The following is a 12,559-nucleotide window of genomic DNA, read 5'->3' on the forward strand; positions in this document are numbered from 1 at the left end:
ATTGCCTAACTAAATCTAGCCTTAAAACCAGATTAGTGAGTTTGGTTGCTAGAATTGTTTTCACTACCCTAGGAAAATAATTGGTAGGTACGTAGGAAAAGATATTCTCCAATCATTTGTTGATGATTTTACTTTTAAAACGAGAAACTACTTGATGAATAATCAAAAACTTATTCAAGAATCTACATACATACACTATATTTAACCTAATAAAAATTGCCAGTTAACAACATGCATTGAAGATTTAAGTTGAGAAACCTCCCACACATTAGATCATAAATCTAACCAAGCACATAGAAGAAAAAAAAATACACACCAAACAAAGACAATCCATTAAAGGGGTAGAAAATTGAACTTCATTAGTAACAAACGACTAGTGCAGATAATACATTCTTCCAAAGCAATGTTGTTCTATAGAAACTCAAAAATCCATTACATTCAACAAAATTATAAAACTAAGTTCCACTGTCAAACCATCTCTTGTCCCATATCAGAATGAAATAGCATAAAACATGCAAAATTGGCTCAGGATAAGGCAATTATCGCTTCTTGGAGACACCAACAGTCTTTCCTCGGCGACCAGTGGTCTTAGTATGCTGACCACGCACACGAAGACCCCAGTAGTGACGTAAACCACGATGATTCCTGCCACAATCAAATAGTGAGAGATAAAGGATACACACAGACAAGGTTTAGCAATAAGTAAAGTACTGAGAATATCAAACATAATGTCATGTTAACAGCAAGAGTAGATAAGACCAACCTGATCTTCTTCAGGCGTTCCAGGTCATCCCTAAGCTTCATGTCCAGTGCATTAGATGTAACTTGGGAAAACTTTCCATCCTTGTAATCCTTTTGCCTATTCAAAAACCAATCAGGGATTTTGAATTGACGAGGATTTGCCACAACAACCATCAAGCTATCGAGTTCAGCAGCAGTGAGTTCACCAGCCCTAGAGAAAAGAGTGAAAGAAGAAACTTAGATAACTTTGCAATAACTAAAATTATAAAAGCAGGAGCATTTGGTGCAACACAAAAGATTGTAACTGCTGGTGCGGAACTTTCACATAGCAAAGGCAAAAAGGTTGGATACTTTAAAATTGACAACTACTGATTAAACTTTATGGTTAAAAACTCAAGACTAGACCATAAATAATAGATCATTTAAGCCTGTACTAGTGTAGCTACACATTACTTGAAACTTCTGTAAATGTTAAAATCACTTTTTTCTGCACGCCCTACTAAGAAAATATGTTCTCCCAGAAAATTAGCATCGTTATCCTTCCTCTATACTGCAAAGTAGCACCAACCTAATAAGGCTGCATATGATAACTTCTAGTCCAGCTATACTACAAATATGTTGACAACATTATCTATGTCAGGCAATAATCCATACTGAATGAATGCATCCCCAAAATCAGGAAGGGATAGCTTCATCATTCCTTTCTCTCTACCAGAAGTACATTAATGGCTCCATCCATTCTCCACTAAGTAACCGAAAGACAATAAGCAGCCTTCCTCATTAATCAGTCTAAGTCTCTGAATCATTGGCCAGCCCAACTATTGGTTATTTATCAAAAAAATGACAGCAACACTTGACAAGTTTGGTAATACATCCAATTATGGTTGCAGAAATAATCTTGAAGTAACTATTTTCATTTTATTTCGCCAGGGAGCGTTCATTATAATTAAGTTTATATACAGTACACCAATATCATATAAACATCCCCGAAAGGTTAAGAACTTATCATACACCCAAAACAACGATCAGATCAAAATTTGAGCTTTCATTACATCATTAAATGAGAAATATTTACCTTTAAGAATGATATCACATGCTAAGAGGTGAAAACGACAACTTCATAATTAGTAGGGAGAAAAACAAGGAGGAAAAAGTAGTAACCTCTTGCTCATGTCGATATCGGCTTTCTTGCAGGCAATGTTGGCAAAACGACGACCAATACCTTTGATTGATGTCATAGCGAACATGATCTTCTGTTTCCCATCAACGTTTGTGTTTTGAACACGAAGAATGTGCTGAAATTCTTCATTGGCAACAAGCGACTGCACACCAACCCAAAATCAGAAGCAATTCAATAGACTAAACACACAAATACAAATAAGAAATTATATCTCACCATGTTTAGGGTTTCAAATCCTTCTCTGCGGTGCGGCTGCTTCGTTAACTGGCGAAGAGATGCAGAACTCCCAAAACCCTAACGCTGATGGATCAGTTTGAGATTATATATAGGCGGAAAAGGACAATATAGTAATTGTAGTAGAGTGAAACTATTTGGTGATTTGCATTTGAAGTGCATAGATTTTGGAATAATGACTGTTGAGTCTCTCAAGTTTAAGGAATTCAATTTTGATCTCGATGTAAGTTTTTTTTTTTAATTGAAACTATGTTAATGCCACTTTAGGTTTAAAGTGGTTAAAACGTAAAACCTCAAAATCATAAGATTAATAATGAGTAAAGCTAGTACTAATATTTTTTTGCATAACAAATGAATAATCTTCAGTTCACTTTTAAAGTTTTAGATTATTTTAGAAAACATGATCACACAAAATAAAGTGTTCCTTAGTTTATAAGGTTGTTAATTTACTTTTCAATCTCGCCTACAACGTTCAATTTTTCCTATTGAGCTCACGATTCGCAAATATAGTTTCATGTTTCATTATTTTTCCGCGAGTCCATTGAAACAGCTCAAACCCAAAACATATGATTGAAAAAACCCAAAACATAGATATTTTGCTTCTTGTCATTTAAGTCTATAAATTTTTTTTTGTCAAGAAGGGACTTGTTGACATATACTCATAGCCAATATTTACTTTGTGAAGGTCCATCTTTTAAGACAGTAACATTAAGTGAAAGCATCATAATTGTAGGTCAGAAAATCTCACCAGGAATCACATACATTTTAGAGCATTCAAACATTAAAGTTCAAATAAAACCAAAAATTGCATGCAAAGTTCTTGGGGTTAAATGCAGCCTCAAAACTGTTTGGAGCCATCTTATTTTCATACCACCAACCCAAACAAAAGTCAAAACACGAGTTTCATCTACTTAGTACCAAGATATTCAACCTTCATTATCCCATTCCACCCCATGTTTCGAAGAGAAAGGCAGTGAAGATATGCAAAAAACGAATGATCTGCATTATGCACTTCCTTCTGCCTGCTTCCTTGCTTCTTCCCGCATAACAGCTCTTACATATATCTCATAACAACATCCTGAAAGTACAGATTAGGAAGATCAGAATGGCGGTTTCAAAAGTATTAGCAATCAACAGAAAATGGTGAAACTTAGAAACAGATCCATATTGATTGTTGCAAATTGCAGGCAAAACAAGCCAGCAGGGTATAAAGATTACAAAACATCCCTCAGACGAGGGAATTATCTTGCTTCAAAGAAACTAGTATTCAATAGAGTGACTTTTTTCAGGATTCAGAAGATAGCTAATAGCAGCCCAATAACAGTAAAAAAATGCTGCAAGGAACATAATTAATAGCCTCTGAATAACAAGGAGTTGGATATAAATCAACAGCGAAGAAGCTACTAATGTTCTTTCAATAGTTTCAGCTATGAATGAGATGCCAATAAATATGAAGGCTGGGAACTGATCATTGCAAATTATATTAAGAGTAGCGTAGATCATGTCGCTCTAAGAGCACCAAAGGGTGGCAGATATTAGATGTTGCATAGAATATATAAGCCTCTGAACAAAATCTGGACGTAACTCAACATAGAAGAAGGCTTTAGGTTTTCTTTTTTTCCTTTGTTGGGGAATAATGGGTAATAGCAGAAGGTTCTAAAGCATTTTCAATGGCATCGAACTCATATAGCTGAGAAACCAATGACATGGATCTGATTATCATCGAAAACTAAAAAGTAATGCAGGGTAGTAACATTACTAGTGACAGGGTGTTACTGCACAGTACACTCAGACCACTTTACCAAAATTTGTCACAGATGATAGATTACTGCATGTGTAATAGTTCTGTGACATTAGTACAGATACTATACTCCCAACCCCGAAAGAAATGGAATCATGAGCCAATATTGGGCTGCCTGTCTCAATTTGACGAATGCGCTCAGTCAAGGGGATGGCATGAATTGAGTAACAACTTCACCTTCTCTGCAGTACATACCCTTAGGGGTCGTTTGGAATGGGGAATGGGATTAACAAAGTTATCCTATTATATATATGGGATAACTTATCTCATCACGATGGTATAAATGGTGGGATAAATAATCCTCGGACTAACTAATACCTCTAAGTCTCTAACCAAATGCAATCATGCATCTTATCCCGAGATTATTACCCTTATACCTCATACCAAACGACTCCTTAGTCCCTTACAACTACATTCACAGAAAAACAAATAAAGTGAATCCAATAAGTGGTGAAGAGCAAAACCTGCTACTACAACAATAGTTAGAACATCTCCCACCCTTTTGAGGGTTCGCACACTTTGTTTATGTGATTTAAAGCGTTTCAAGGAGGGATCCGCTGCCAAGAGCTGCAAAAAATAAGAATTGGCAAGGATAAAACAGAGGGAAAAAAACAGAGCAAAAAGAAAGAGCTACTGATGCAAACAATTAAGCAGGTTCAAATAAAAGAGATCCTACTTGTGAAATTAATAGCTTACAGCATTTTACCAAGGAAATTTAATGATTTGCAATTGAGAGCTCCACTAAAGAATATATCATACACATGGAAATATTAAAAAGCTCATGCTCATTCTAAATTTCTAATGTGTGCGTGCACACACATAGTTTGCTCATTCAAGCACACCTATACTAGAGGCACCATTGGATTTGACAAACAACCCCATCCCAAGCAACATTCACACAAGTAGCTAAAATATAAATTGTCTCGAGAAGAAGTCTATTTATGANAAAGCCCCCCCCCCCCCCCCCCAAAAAAAAAAAATGTTGTAGACCAAGCTAAAGGAAANCAAATAAAAGAGATCCTACTTGTGAAATTAATAGCTTACAGCATTTTACCAAGGAAATTTAATGATTTGCAATTGAGAGCTCCACTAAAGAATATATCATACACATGGAAATATTAAAAAGCTCATGCTCATTCTAAATTTCTAATGTGTGCACGCACACACATAGTTTGCTCATTCAAGCACACCTATACTAGAGGCATCATTGGATTTGACAAACAACCCCATCCCAAGCAACATTCACATGAGTAGCTAAAATATAAATTGTCTCGAGAAGAAGTCTATTTATGAAACCCCCCCCCGCCCCCAAAAAAAAAAATGTTGTAGACCAAGCTATGGGAAATACATCTGATACTTCTTTAACATGGAAGACATTTTGGGTAATGTCATGTTGCACAATTATTATTTTTGCTGTTAAGCATATCACTATACTAAGAAAGAATGTCCTGTAATTTTCACATTGCTGCTATCGCAACACCACCTGTGCCCTCAATAAAATAGGCAAACAATCTTTTATCTTAAAATGATTCACAATGATTAAAATTCATAAGAATTTCAACTTAGTAAACTACACCATCCAAATTAAAAAGAAAAAAAAAATCCTCAAGTACACTTTTTAGTGCAAGAAACTACACCCAAAAAAAATTAACAAATCAGCTGCTTTCTGATAAGGTGATTTTAACAAATTAGCTGTGCAGAACTTAGATGGTTATCGGCATAATGATAACTGGGATACAGTGTATCTATGCACCCTATCAACCGTGAGGCTACAATAAAGTATCAATCAATCAGCTAGACTCCTAGTTACACACAGAAGTCAGAACCAGAGGCGTATCCAGGAATTCGTCAAGACGGGTGCACGAATACGAAAAAAATGCATCTTAAATATAAATTTGATAAGTTTGACTTTTAGGTTCTTAATATGAACCATTAAATTTTAATAATTATAGGTCCAAAATATATATTACTATTAGTTTTAAATTTTAATATACACATTTGATTTAATTATATAAAAATCTTATAGTGCAAAGTTTTTTAGGAACTTCTAATGTAAGGCACTTGAAAATTTTGAAAGATTAAAGGAAAAAAAAACAAAAGAAAAATTAGTTGAAACGTCAAAAGTATAACGATAACCACTTGGGGAGGTGTTACTCAAAAGAACAAGACAGATATAAGACTTAAATTTTTATCCTTACTTAGAGAGGTACACTCAATCATTATTGTATTATTATATGATACTTTAAACGTGGGTTCACACATCTATATTTAAATATTTTTTAAAAATATAACACTATTATATATGATCTTGAGAGGAAAGCATGGGTTCACGTGAACCCACGGCACCCCCTCTAAATACGCCCCTGGTACTCAGAACAATCAACAATTAAAAGACAGCTCCCAATATCTCCTTATCAGTTCAAAATTTCTTCAGCTCTTCTATAAAAAAACTCAGCTACATAAAAAAGGAGAACCTACACAAAATACACAGTACTCTTCAAAAAACACTCAATCCCTAACATAAACATCGTGGTCTCACCAAATGTTCACCAAAATCAACAGATTGCCCATCCCAATTAAAGCTTCAAATCTAAATTTAACGCGACTTTGGATCTTTATAGTAAACAGTTTGGAGAAACATAGAAAAAATGGAGAAAACAAGGTCGATTAGGCATAGGGGAAAGTGTAAGTACTCACAGCCTTCTCGCGAGCCCCGGGTTCGATATGGATCCCACGTCGTGATAGCATCAAGGACTCATCGGTCTTCTACAGTATGAATAAAAAGCGAGATTTCATTAGCACAAATCGTCAGACAGTTAGTAAACGCATCACATAAATACAAAACAGAAAACTCAAATTAGAAACGAGAGAGACCTGAGGATTGAGTCGAAGCTTCGATAAAGCTGTTTTGTTGAGCAAAAACGCCATTACTTTTCACCGAAATCGAACAGAGTAAACGTAGATGAAGAAGATGATTCTGAGTCTCCCGATACAGCACAATAAGAGAGAAATTGGTTAGTCAGTGAAATTTTGTGAAATGGGGTATTGGAGGAGAGGTTATTTACACAAAACTCCCTAACTTACAGAAATATGTCATTAAAACCCCTAATGTTTCAGTTTGTACAAAGAATCCTTATCTAAGATTGAGATAAATAATTCACTCCGTTCTTTATCGACGTGAAAACTCAAAAATCGAGCACGCTTAGAATTGAACATATAAAACATGGACAATATAAACATGGATTCATTATCATGTAAAATCATGAATTAAAATGACCAATCACTTTGATATCATAATAAAGAAACAAATACAACTCAATATCAAAACTTAATTTATGAAGTGAAGATTGTCCATAATTATGTAAAGACACAAATGTTTGAAATTTCTATGTATAAGAGAACTCCACACATTGTAACATCTAAGTGAAGATCGTTGACTAATTATATAACTTGAAGTAAGTACAAAGTGTACGTACATAGAATTTGTTGCACATACAAAATATATGTAAATATTTTCTCATTCCATGTTATGTAACATATTTTTCTTTTAAATCTTTCGGAAAAAAAAGATACTTTTTAGTATATGTTTAAAATAAAAAATAATTAAATTTTAAAATTCTCATTTTTAACCCACGAAAAGGTCCATCATATGGAAATTTTAGTAACTCAATTGATTGATTATCTGAACTCCTATCTTATTAATACGCATTCGATTATCCACCTTGTAGTCTCTTCTCCATTTCCCTAAATAATACATCTTTGATTTACATCACATACTTCAAATATACTTTTCTTTCTTTATACTATATATTTAGTTAAACACCTTCGCATAATTAAAATGATAGTACTAGAATCTTTCTATATTTATATGGCACAAGACCAAAAGTGGTCAAAATGGAGTGAGACAAAACCGGGGAAAGCAATAAAATCTTGACCAACATAATACATTAATTAGCTTAATTAATAACTTATTAATCAACTACTTCCCCTAAAAATAGGATTTTCCTAATTCTGTCCCTCTTCCTTCTTCCTTCTCTTTCTCTCTAATTTGTTTTTTCCTTCACTTGATTAATTTTCCTATGATCATTTGTTCCCTTTGGGATGTTCAACCTAAATTCCACAAAAAAAAACATATAATCTACTAAAATTTAACATCCCAAAAAAATGGGAACATGCATGTCTGTACAAAATGCAAGTTTCTTAAAAAGGACTAGAATGAGGCCTACACCTATTGATGAAGAAACATGTTCCAAGAGCGCAAGCAGGACATCCGTGCCTAAATCCCAAAAATTTTCGAGACCAATAAATGTCGTGACGGATCCATCAGGCCATGATATTTATCAGAGGTACGTATTGTTAGATAGTTTGTAATATATATGAAGTTTATTCAATTTATTATTGATGAGTTTTAAGGTGTTATACATACGTATATTTTGAATAGCATTAATTCTTCTATGTTTTTTCTAAATAATATACGAACAATATTTTAGATATAAATTTTATTTAAGCTTTAAATTTAAAGGAACAACACGAAATAAGATGACTATAGTAAATAATCTTCTTTCAATAAATTCATGTATTTTTTTAAAAAGTGGCTAATAAGTTAAAATTTATCAGTACACTATAAGTTTACTTGTATTTTGTAGTAGTGGTGGAGCTATCCTTGTTCGAGGGGTGGGGTGCCATTTGATACTCTTTTGTCAGAAAACTACATTATGTAAATAAGTTACATTTTTGTATATATAATATATATGTTGAACTCCCGTAACTTTTTCATTTGTTTCCTTTACATTTTGACGTTCCCTTAGTGAAAAATTTTGGTTCTGCCACTATCCGAAAGGGATTTGTATGTAAGTTTACTTATATTTTGAGGTAGTGGTGGAGCCACACTCCTGTTAAAGGGGTGTCAATTGCCACTCTTTAATTTCGCTGAAAAATTACATTGTGTCGATAGGTTTTTTTTTTTTTGTATGTATTCTTATTTCCTCACATTTTCACTTTCCTTAGTGAAAAATCCCAACTCTGCCACTATCCAACAGGGGATTTTTCTATGGTTTCCCTAAAACAATCTCTTTAAGAAAAGTTATTGTTAGACTGTTTATTAACAATTTCAACACTTGTATCCAATTACATAATTGTTTATCAGCGTTTAAAGCTTATCAACTATTTACAATCAGCTAATTCAAACGGGCTCATATTATTGTTATAGGTATGAGTTTGGGAAGGAGTTAGGAAGAGGGGAGTTTGGTATAACATACCAATGTGTAGACAAGATAAGTGGGGAGAATGTGGCATGTAAGACAATAGCAAAGAGCAAATTGAGAACAGAGATAGATGTGGAAGATGTGAGGAGGGAGGTGGTTATTATGAGGCATTTACCTAAACACCCTAATATTGTTACCTACAAAGAAGTTTATGAAGATAAAGAAGCTGTTTATCTTGTTATGGAACTTTGTGAAGGTGGAGAATTATTTGATAGAATTGTTGCAAGAGGACATTATACTGAAAGAGCTGCTGCTCTTGTTACAAAAACTATTCTTGAAGTTGTTCAGGTAAATCATTTCAATTTATTTGTCTGATTTAATGACGTATGATATACAAATTCTTTGTACTAGCTGTGTGTATAACTTTTAACTCTATAGGTATGCCACAAGCATGGGGTAATTCATAGAGACCTCAAACCTGAGAACTTTTTATATGCCAATGTAAATGAAAATGCTCAATTAAAGGCCATTGATTTTGGACTATCCATTTTCTTTGAACCTGGTAAGTACTTTGGCTCTCTGTTAATTTATTTTGAACTTTAAGTTATATACATTGCCACACTATTATTGTTATTTATAGTACGTGTTTGGCCAAATTTTCAAAATCTCAAGTGCTTCTCGAACAAATGGAGAGTAACAGTTTGTGTTTGGGTATCCTGCCTTTATTTTAACTATCCTAGGCTAGAGGACTTGACGGACCATCTCAAAGTTTCTTGGAGACCACGTCAATCGTTGTTGCTAATCAATTTGAAAAATACTCTTGTTAATATGCAATTTGTGCTTGAGTCTTGACCAAGGTTCCAAAAGTGTTTCTAATTACGTTTTGCATTGTTCGAAAAACTGTTTCTGCTTATACTAAAAAAAACACTTATTTTTTCATGGTTAGGTCAGAGATTTGGTGAAATAGTAGGAAGTCCATATTACATGGCTCCGGAAGTTCTTAGAAGAAATTATGGACCAGAAGTTGATGTGTGGAGTGCTGGTGTTATTCTTTACATTTTGTTATGTGGTGTTCCCCCTTTTTGGGCAGGTAATTAAGTTACAACTAATTATTGTTCTTTGTAGTTAATTAATTGAGTTTATGAATAGTCTAATTAATTGTGTTTCCTTGATTAGCACAGAAACTGAAGAAGGAATTGCACATGCAATAGTGAAAGGTACAATAGACTTTAACAGAGATCCATGGCCAAGAGTATCTGATGAAGCTAAAGATCTTGTCAAAGGAATGCTTGATGCTAATCCTTATAACAGGTTTACTGTTGAAGAAGTCCTTGGTAAGCATACTATCACAGCTCGTTTGGTACGTGGGATAAGGGATAACTAATTTCTGATGCGTACTTTAATATGGTGTACGTAGAGATAATCTACCTTTTTTTACATTATTAGTGTTTAGTAATTAAACATGTATTGTTTTAGATAGGGGGTTTTGAAGGTCAAGAATTAGAGTAGAAGGTTCGCAGATAGTTGAGTGTTGTCTCTATACATTTTAGTAGTATTAGTACTAATCTTGTAGTTTCTGCCCTTTGATATCTATTTGATACATGTTAGTTCCTTTGTTTCGATTATTGCATTATTTTGATGTTACTGTCCTTTTTTCCGAATGCTATGTAATGAATTTGTAATTCTTTGCTATGTTTGCTCTGTGTTTGTATGTTATTCATAACATTGCTTTGTTATGAGTTACTTGAGTTGAGAGTCTTTCAAAAATTAACAACCTTTCTACCTCCACGAGGTAGGGGTAAGGTCTGTGACTCTGTGTACACCCTCCCCTCTGGATTACACTGAGTATGTTGTTGTTGTTCGTCTGAGTTATCTTATTATGTTTGATCCTTAAAGATTAGGACTTAATAGCAAATTTTAAACCTAATATATCAACTATTGATATTCAAATTAGATCATCACTGGATACAGAATGCAGACAAGGTGTCTAATGTTTGTTTGGGAGAAGGTGTGAGAGCCAAGATTAAGCAATTCACTTTGATGAATAAATTCAAGAAGAAAGTTTTAAGAGTGAGTACTAATTCCTAATAATCAACATGTTTTCCAATGTGGTATTTTATTTCATAAAACATAATTGTACGTACGTACGTACAATATTTACAGGTTGTAGCAGATAACTTACCACAAGATCAAGTACATGGTATAAAACAAATGTTTTATAAGATGGACACTGACAAAAATGGAAACTTAAGTTTCCAAGAACTCAAAGATGGTCTACATATGATGGGACAAACTGTTGCTGAACCTGAAGTCCACTTGTTAATGGACGCTGTAAGCTTTAATTAATTGTCCCTTAATTATGCATTAATTAATTTTACAAATTTTAATTAATTAAGATTATTTTTTTGTTGTTGTTAATTAGGCTGATGTTGATGGAAATGGAATGTTGAATTGTGAGGAATTTGTTACAATGGCTGTGCATTTACAAAGGTTAAGCAATGATGATCATCTTAGACATGCATTCCTCCAATTTGACAAGAATAAAAGTGGATTTATTGAGTTTGAAGACTTGAAAATCTCTTTGTTTGATGATAGTCTTGCCCCCCAAAATGATCAAGTTATTAATGACATCATATTTGATGCTGATTTGGATAAGGTAAAATTTCATTAATTAACCTTAATCATTTGAATAATCTTTGTCTCCTTACTTAAGTTCTTGTTTACACAAAACATTGATGGTTCTGAATCCTAGAAAACGCAGCTTATCGAATTTTGGACATATTGTTAAGACATATTAAGTTGATTTTTTTAAACCCAAATATAATACATGACTTAGCGTTCATTAGTAGCAAGAACTCTATCTCAACCTCTATGTATACTAAGTAGATAGGAGGTTATCGAGGACATAGATTAGGATAGAATGCTAGTATGAAGTAGAGTGTTGTCTCGCTTATACTCACATATAGTAGTATTTCTCGTGTAATATCTTGTCCTTCGATTTTTGTTACTATCTATTGTTTCTTCTACTCCGATTATCGCTTGTAATAGTGAAACATTCTACCTTTCAAGGTAGGAATAAGATTTGCGTATAGTATATCCTTCTCAAATCCCACTTGTGAAATTATAGTGGATTTGTTGTTGATTTGTTGACATATGAATACAGGATGGAAGGATAAGTTATCAAGATTTCAAGGTGATGATGTCAACAGGAACAGATTGGAAAATGGGTTCACGTCAATACTCAAAAGCAATGCTGAATGCACTTAGCATGAGACTTTTCAAAGACAAATCGATGCAATTGAAAAATTAACTCTCTTCCAATATTCTCTGAGCTTTTATTATATCCTTCACTTGACAAGAAGATGAGAAAAGAAAAATGTAGAGAAGAAGATATGGCTA

General features: G+C 33.6%; 4 protein-coding genes across 5 annotated transcripts in view; 1 reads left to right on the forward strand and 3 right to left on the reverse strand.

The window, feature by feature from the left end:
* Positions 1-12,559, reverse strand: part of LOC125872539 (uncharacterized protein At3g49140) — a 163,737-nt gene that overhangs the window by 121,913 nt on the left and 29,265 nt on the right. The window lies entirely within an intron of this gene.
* LOC125872549 (40S ribosomal protein S18-like) lies at positions 334-2,244 on the reverse strand. Its single transcript, XM_049553282.1, has 4 exons — positions 2,138-2,244; positions 1,903-2,063; positions 764-952; positions 334-645 (listed from the first exon to the last, which is right to left on the reverse strand). The coding sequence occupies exons 1-4, from the start codon at positions 2,138-2,140 to the stop codon at positions 540-542; spliced, it is 459 nt and encodes a 152-aa protein (XP_049409239.1). The 5' UTR covers positions 2,141-2,244; the 3' UTR covers positions 334-539.
* On the reverse strand, positions 2,880-6,990 carry LOC125872550 (succinate dehydrogenase subunit 7A, mitochondrial-like). Of its 2 annotated transcripts, none has more exons than XM_049553283.1 (4): positions 6,831-6,990; positions 6,654-6,722; positions 4,421-4,523; positions 2,880-3,233 (listed from the first exon to the last, which is right to left on the reverse strand). In XM_049553283.1, exons 1-4 carry the CDS (start codon positions 6,882-6,884, stop codon positions 3,160-3,162), a joined length of 300 nt encoding a protein of 99 aa, XP_049409240.1. In that variant the 5' UTR covers positions 6,885-6,990; the 3' UTR covers positions 2,880-3,159. The 2 variants fall into 2 exon arrangements, with proteins under 2 accessions (XP_049409240.1, XP_049409241.1); XM_049553284.1 differs by having other exon boundaries at positions 6,654-6,719; positions 6,831-6,987.
* On the forward strand, positions 8,098-12,497 carry LOC125872536 (calcium-dependent protein kinase 24). Its single transcript, XM_049553269.1, has 9 exons — positions 8,098-8,302; positions 9,166-9,508; positions 9,599-9,722; positions 10,107-10,250; positions 10,342-10,494; positions 11,115-11,230; positions 11,324-11,491; positions 11,583-11,816; positions 12,324-12,497. The coding sequence occupies exons 1-9, from the start codon at positions 8,121-8,123 to the stop codon at positions 12,468-12,470; spliced, it is 1,611 nt and encodes a 536-aa protein (XP_049409226.1). The 5' UTR covers positions 8,098-8,120; the 3' UTR covers positions 12,471-12,497.

This window comes from Solanum stenotomum, chromosome 8, assembly GCF_019186545.1.
Source record: "Solanum stenotomum isolate F172 chromosome 8, ASM1918654v1, whole genome shotgun sequence".
Lineage (NCBI taxonomy): Eukaryota > Viridiplantae > Streptophyta > Magnoliopsida > Solanales > Solanaceae > Solanum > Solanum stenotomum.

Coding starts and splice junctions, on each gene's coding strand:
- LOC125872536 (XM_049553269.1), top strand. CDS start 8,121: ATGGGAACATGCATGTCTGTACAAAATGCAAGTTTCTTAAAAAGGACT. Junction 9,723..10,106: donor ATCCATTTTCTTTGAACCTG/GTAAGTACTTTG, acceptor TTTCATGGTTAG/GTCAGAGATTTGGTGAAATA. Junction 11,492..11,582: donor TCCACTTGTTAATGGACGCT/GTAAGCTTTAAT, acceptor GTTGTTAATTAG/GCTGATGTTGATGGAAATGG.
- LOC125872550 (XM_049553283.1), bottom strand. CDS start 6,884: ATGGCGTTTTTGCTCAACAAAACAGCTTTATCGAAGCTTCGACTCAAT. Junction 4,524..6,653: donor CCGGGGCTCGCGAGAAGGCT/GTGAGTACTTAC, acceptor TATTTTTTGCAG/CTCTTGGCAGCGGATCCCTC. Junction 3,234..4,420: donor AACTATTGTTGTAGTAGCAG/GTTTTGCTCTTC, acceptor CTGTACTTTCAG/GATGTTGTTATGAGATATAT.
- LOC125872549 (XM_049553282.1), bottom strand. Junction 953..1,902: donor GATATCGACATGAGCAAGAG/GTTACTACTTTT, acceptor TCTTTTCTCTAG/GGCTGGTGAACTCACTGCTG. Junction 646..763: donor GAACGCCTGAAGAAGATCAG/GTTGGTCTTATC, acceptor TGATTGTGGCAG/GAATCATCGTGGTTTACGTC.